This window comes from Hylobates moloch, unplaced genomic scaffold, assembly GCF_009828535.3.
Source record: "Hylobates moloch isolate HMO894 unplaced genomic scaffold, HMol_V3 SCAFFOLD_10, whole genome shotgun sequence".
Lineage (NCBI taxonomy): Eukaryota > Metazoa > Chordata > Mammalia > Primates > Hylobatidae > Hylobates > Hylobates moloch.
Window position 1 is genome coordinate 18,301,381 of NW_026652285.1, and position 6,696 is coordinate 18,308,076.

General features: G+C 51.1%; 1 protein-coding gene across 3 annotated transcripts in view; it reads right to left on the reverse strand.

Annotated features, from left to right (window-relative positions):
* LGALS9 (galectin 9) overlaps positions 1-3,764 on the reverse strand; it is an 18,529-nt gene extending 14,765 nt beyond the window's left edge. For 2 of the 3 annotated variants that reach the window (XM_032163245.2, XM_032163248.2), the window contains exon 1: positions 3,648-3,764. In XM_032163245.2, coding sequence (XP_032019136.1) covers positions 3,648-3,686 — 39 coding nt within the window. In that variant the 5' untranslated portion in view covers positions 3,687-3,764. The remainder of the gene's footprint in view (positions 1-3,647) is intronic. The other variant, XM_032163247.2, reaches the window with a different exon arrangement.
* Positions 3,765-6,696: the final 2,932 nt, after the last annotated feature.

Consider the following 6,696-nt stretch of genomic DNA (forward strand, 5'->3'; position numbering starts at 1 on the left):
CAAAAAAAAAAAAAAAAAAAAAAAAAAGAAAGGAAAGTAAAAGAGGAAGACGGAACTCTGAGTACCGATATGGAATGATGCCATTTGTATAAAAAGTGGGTGGGGGAAGGCTATGGACTTGCATTTATTTATTTATAGATAAAAAACTCCGGAAGGATTTATAAGAAACTTATGACACTGGTTATCAGTGGGCAACCCCCCAGAAACATCCACATTCAAATCCCAGGATACTGTGAATATGTTGTAGAAGGGACTTTGTAGATGTGATTAAATTAATAATTTTGGCATGGGGAGATTGCCCTGATTTTAAAGGTGGTCCCAATGTAATCACAAGGATCCTATAAAAGGAAGGCAGGAGGATCAGTGTCAGAGGTAGAAGCTGTGACAACAGAAGCACAGAAGCAAGAAGAAGCTGGTTTGCATTTTTGGGGGGTTTTTCGTTTGTTTTTGTTTTTTGTTTTTTGTTTTTTTTGAGACAGGATCTCACTGTCAGCCAGGCTGGAGTGTGTTGGCACGATCTGAGCTCACTGCAGCCTCCACCTCCCCAGGCTCACGTGACCCTCCCACCTCAGCCTCCCAAGTAGCTAGGACTACAGGCATGCACCACCACACCTGGCTAATTTTTGCTATTTTTTGTAGAGACGTGGTCTCACTTTGTGGCCCAGGCTGGTCTCGAACTCCTGGATTAAAGAGATCCTCCTGCCTCGGCTTCTCAAAGTGCTGGGATTAGAGGCATGAGCCACTGGGCCCAGCCAAAGCTGCTGGTTTTAAAGATGGCCGGAGGGGTCATAAGCCAAGGCAGGCAGGCAGCCTCTAGGGGCTGGAAAAGGAAAAGAAACAGATTTTCCCCTGGAGCCTCCAGAAGGAACAACTTTGCTGACACATTGATTTTAACATCTGACCTTTAGAAGCATTAAAAGAGCAAATTTGTTGTTTTAAGATTGGCCAGCCAAGGCTGCTGTGGAATTTAGATGTGTGTCCAGAAAACCCAGGAAAACAACTGGACCTGCTTTTGTTCCATGCGGTGCAGGAAGATGGATTTTTACACTGGATTTACGGTCCCACGGGACTGGGCTTGCCTCCCAGCTCCATACACTAGTAATTCTCATATTGGCCAAGTCGCTTGACCTGCCTGTGCCCCAGTTCCCTCCTCTGAACGGCAGGACAGTAACACTACCTGGCAGCGTTCTGGAGAGGACCGGGTGGAATACCATGTGCTGAGCCCCTGGCTCGTGTCGGACATGACAGTGCAGCTCTTTGCATCGAACAAATCGATCCCTCTGCTGAGTCATAACTTGCTCTGTGTTCCCGGTAGTGCCCAGAGACCAGGGACTTTTCCTCCTCTTTTTATCTGGAAGTCTAGAAAGCAGAGCTGAGCCCTGTGAACCAAAATGTGGGCAGCCTTGTTCTGGACTCAGCATCACCAGAGGACACCCAGGCTCGGCCCCGACAGTGGGGACCTTGGCCTGGCTGACTGAGACTGCCTGCCAGCAGGAGGCCAGTACGTGGCTCTTGGCCAAGGTGCCCCGCTGCCTCAGAGGCTCCGTGGTCCTGCTGGCCACCTTCCATGACACTTTGATTTTAGACTTCTGACCTCCAACACTATAAGAACAAATGTGTTGTTTTGAGGTTGACCAGCTAAGGCTGCTGTGGCATCTGGATCCATGTGTGTCCATGAGGGCTCCGGGCACGACCAGGAACATTTATCCTCACAGCAACCCCGGCCACTTTTACAGATGAGAAAACTGAGGCACAGAAAAGTTCAGTCACTTGCACAAAGTTACACAGCTGGTCAGCAACAGAGCTGGGATTTGAACCCCAGCACCCTCGCTTCTAACCACCACACAGGCTTCCTCTCACGAGGAAGCTGAGAACGTCCTTATTCCTGGCTCTCCCGGTGCTTCCTGGGTCACACAGCACGTGGTTCCAGCTTCCCCCAGGCCCTCCAAAGAGGCTGGGCTAGATGAGGCCAGACGAGAAGTGGGAGTGAGGTTTCCAAGCCAGGCCCTCATGACACTCAGCCCTCCTCAGCAGGACAGCGAACCGCGTGACCTTCCCCCACTGTTGGCATGTGGAGGAAGCATGGCTCCAACTGCCAGATGGGTCACCGAGTGAAGTTTAAGTGTCCCAACCCAGGGAAGCCCCCGTGGGGTAGAGGGGTGCTCTGGACACCCATGGGGGCTGCACTGATCGTCTTTCTTGTCTGGACTCCAAGGCCCTGTTTGAACTCTCTGATGTCCACAGGAGATTTTTTCCTTCTGAATCCAAAGATTAGAAAGTAAAAACCAGTCACCAGAATAATCATATGTCAGAACCTGGAAGAAGCGCTGGGATCCCCTCTCTGACAGAAAACCAGAGACAGGGTGACATGCCCCAGGCAGCACCTGCTGACCCTAAGGCCCCCACCAGCGGCCTGTTCCAGCTTCCCCCAGCCCCCTCTGTGCAGGTGCTACCTCAGGGGCCTCCACAGGGTGGCTGAGGTGTCATTGGTGACAGCCAGGAGGAAACCGGCCTCCTTTCCCCACTCTTTCTCTCTGGAGTTTAGAAAGCAGAGCCGAGCTCTGCAGAGCAGAACGTAGGCAGCCTCATTCTGGACTCAGTGTCACCAAGGGGCACCCAAGCCCGATCCTGGCTTCTGCTGAGGTGGGCCGTGGCAGCTTCCCTGCCCTCAGCACCCTGCCTCTGCCCACCCTCCCCACCCAGGAAGGGCCTATCAGCCCACCCTCTCCAGCTCCTCGGTAAGCTCTTTGCCAAGGCGGGGTGAGATCCTATGACAGGACCCGGCCCAGGACACCGTGACCCCGGAAGGCTCCTGGGCTCCTGGGGCTGCCACTCCCATCTGGAGGCATTTGGCAACTGGCCTCCACCTCCCTGAGCCTCAGATTTTCCGTGTATGAAGGGGACTCATAAACCTCACAGGGTTTCAGCAAGGCACCTGCCGCCGTCTGACCCCACACTGCAGGGACAGTCCTCACCTCCCTCTCACCTCTGAGACTGCCCCTCCGCAGATGCCCTGAACATGCCCACGCCCAACCTTCAGAGCACAGACACCTCCTCGGGAGGGCTTCCTTGCTGCCCTCAGACTCCCAATAACATGAAACACTCCCAAAGCACCTGCAGTGTGGCAGGCACTGTTCAAACACACTAGATACACTACCTCCTTAATCCATATCCCAACCCTGGGAGTGGAGGGCTCAAGTATTATTCCCACTTTACAGATATGGAAACTGAGCCACAGAGACCACCAGCCAGTAAATAGCTGGACCCAGGGAGGCCATCTCCGCAGTACGCACCCTTAACTACCATGCCGGGTAGCGTCCTTACCGTCCCAGAAGCGTGCTTGCTCCCTCTTTACACAAACCATCCCACTCTACACCTCTTCCTCTGAGCGCACAGGACAGGACAGGACAGCTCAGTTAACACTGTCAAACCCATGACTTGTGGGAAGGAGCATCCCTCCAGGCATGAGTGAGCTCAGCATGGCACAGGTGTGCCAGGATGACCCCCGCTGACATTTCTGCCCTGCCTGTGTTCTCTTTGGGATGCCCCCACCCCTATCCCCTGCCACCCAGGAGTTGCTTCCTCAGAGCCCCAGAGCTGTGTCCCTCTGGCTGAGGCAGCCCTGCACCCATGGCCCCGGAACTCACTGGGCTCAGGTAGGGAGCCTGGGAACTGCTGAAGGCCATCTCTCCACTGCCTCTGTGGCCACCGCTGCCTTTCACACCCGCTAGGAAGTCCTTTGCAGAAGGAATAACTTAACAAAGAAATAGAAACCAAAGCAACTTGGCTGTTATTCAATGGGGAGGAGCCAGCAGCAAGAGGAAGTGGGTCCAGAGAGAGAAAGGTATGGTACTGGGTGAACTGGGGTAACACTCACAGAGGGAAGTAGGCACTCCCAGCCCCAGTGACCTTTCCCTCCTCCCTCTCCTGTGCTCAACCCCAGCCTGAAGCATATTTGGTTCACAGAGGTCTACAATGCTTGACCACACTGACATGACAGCGAGTTACCAGATGACACTGCCCAGAAGTATGTGGCTATGTGTCCTAAGCACGCTTGGCCATGGAGTCCAGAAAATAATGGGGCTGGGCATCCCCTGTGCACAGGGTGCTGGTGGGGCTTCAACCCATTTTACATATAGAGAAGCTGAGGCTCAGAGTCTAAGGGGCATGCCCTGGGTCACACAGCTAATGCGTGGCCGCCTGAGCTATATGAAGATTCTCAGACTCTTCAAAAAGTATTTCTCCTCTTTAAATTTATATTATTAATGTAGAAACATAATTATGTAGAGGGGAATATTTTGCAAGAAAAACACCACAATGAAGATTTTTATTCTACAGTATGGGGTGCCCAGGAGCTTCTGATCCTCCCTCTCAATGAATCTCTCTTTCTTGTCTTCTCCTTCTCTTCTCTATTCTTATTTTCTGCGGTTTAGGATGAGGAGAGAAGTCTTGGACATAATAGAACATTTCAAGTGACATGGGGCTGGGAAGGAACATATGGCATGTGCAGGGGGGTGGGAGAGAGCCATGAAATAAACTTACCTGAAGTCGACCAGGTCCCAGCGATGTGCTCGTGAGAAGGCCCAGAACGCAAGCTGGGTAAGGTAAGGGCTGGCAGGTAAGGGCTGTATGGGCGCGAGAGGATGGCAGGTGCCCCAGGGCCATACGTGAGTCTGTACCTCTCTTCCTTCCTGTGCTCAACCTAGATGCACTAGAATTTGCAGACTAATTCCTTTGAGATGCTCCAATAGACTGAGGCCATGTGTGCCATCTGCACTGTCCATCCCTGTTATGTTCCTGGATCGAGTACCAGTTTAAGAAGTAGACAGTACAAGGGGAGCAGAAAGGAAAGAAAGGAAGGGAAATTCTTTGCGATCCTCTCGGACACCAGGGACAATTTCATCATGGCACATCATTTGTAGGCAATCACAGATTGATTGGGATACGGAAAAACTGGAACTCTCATTCACAGCAGACTGGAGTGTAAAATAATCCAACTTAGAAAAATTGGGCAGGGCGTGGTGGCTTATGCCTATAATACCAGCACTTTGAGAGGCTGAGGCAGGAGGATCACTTCAGCCAAGGAGCTTGAGACCAGCTCGGGAAAGGTAGGAAGACCCTGTCCCTACATATAATTTAACAAACAAATTAGCCAGGTGTGGTGGTGCACATACACCTGTGGTCTCAGCTACGTGGGAGGCTGAGGTGGGAGGCTCACTTGACCCCAGGAGGTCAAGGCTGTAGTGAACCCTCATCACGCCACTGCACTCCAGCCGGGGTAATAGAGCAAGACTCTGTCTCAAAAAATTGAAAAATAAAAAATAAAAAGAAAAACTGCTTAGTGAGTTGTAATACAGTCAAATATCTACTTCTATGTTCTGGCTTTTCTACTTCTAAAAAATTACCCAAAAGAAAGGAAAACATATTTGTCTGTTTTTAACAGCTTTACTCATCATTGCCCCAGGCTGGAAACAATGCAAATGTTCACCAAAGGAGAAGGGAGAAATGAATTGTGGTTTTCATACAACAAAGTAGCCCTCGGCAATAAAAAGGAGCTAGGCCACAGGAAACATCAACGGGCCTCGCAACTGAGCAGAAGAAGCCAGATCCAAACACACATGCTGTGGAAATTCCATTCAAGTCAAGTTGAACAACAGGCCAGAATGGCATCACCCTTGGGGGTCTCTGAGGGGGCAGGAAGGAGGGAGGGGCAGGAAGGAGTCTTCGAGAGGCTGGAAATGTTCTGGATCTGGTTCTGGGTGGTGGTCACACAGGTATTCACATCCATTAACAACAGGCTGAGGCTGGGTGCAGTGGCTGACACCTGTAATTCAGCACATTGGGAGGCTGAGGCGGGAGGATTGCTTGAGCCCAGGAGTTCGAGACCAGCCTGGACAGCATGGCGAGACCTTGTCTCTACTAAAAATCAAAAAAATTAGTGGAGCATTGTGGTGCAAACTTGTAGTCCTGGCTACAGGAAGGCTGAGGCAGGAGGACTGCTTGAGCCTGGGTGGTTGAGGCCACAGTGAACTATGATCGTGCCGCTGCACTCCAGCTTGGGTGACAGAGCAGGACCCTGTCTCAAAACAAAACAAAACTCAAACAGAAAACCAGGATCTGTACATTTTACTCCACCTAGACAATATCTCCATAAAATACTGCTAAAAGACAAAATCTCCCAGAGCCCAAGGAGACACAGGCACAGCTCAGAGTTCTAGCAAATCAGCACCTTAGCATCACCTTGAGCCTTGGAGGCGAGTCACAGGTAAGCAGCCTCGCTATTGAGTCCAGTCCATAAAGGAGAGTCCTCTGCTCCACACCCTGCCTGGAGGGGCCCCAGTCATACCCAAAGGCTGATGTGTTTTTAGACTAATCAACACAGTAGGGAGACACTTTGAGGCACAGTGCCGGCACCCTTCAGTCACCACAATCCATTCCCAGTGGTTAACTCTGGTCTTCAGGAGATGAGAAGCAGCCCTCGTGAATATTGCTTCTCAGAGCTCTAGTATTCAAAGTCGCAGACCCATCTCGGAGGCTGTCTGTTCTCTGCCCTGTAGACTGAGGGATCTTTTCAAAATGTGAGTCTGCCACCTCCCACTCATTAGGATGGCTATGATTAAAAAAAAAAATCCAGAAAATAACAACTGTTGGCTAGATTGTGGGTAAACTGGAACTCTGTGAAAACAGCATGGCTGT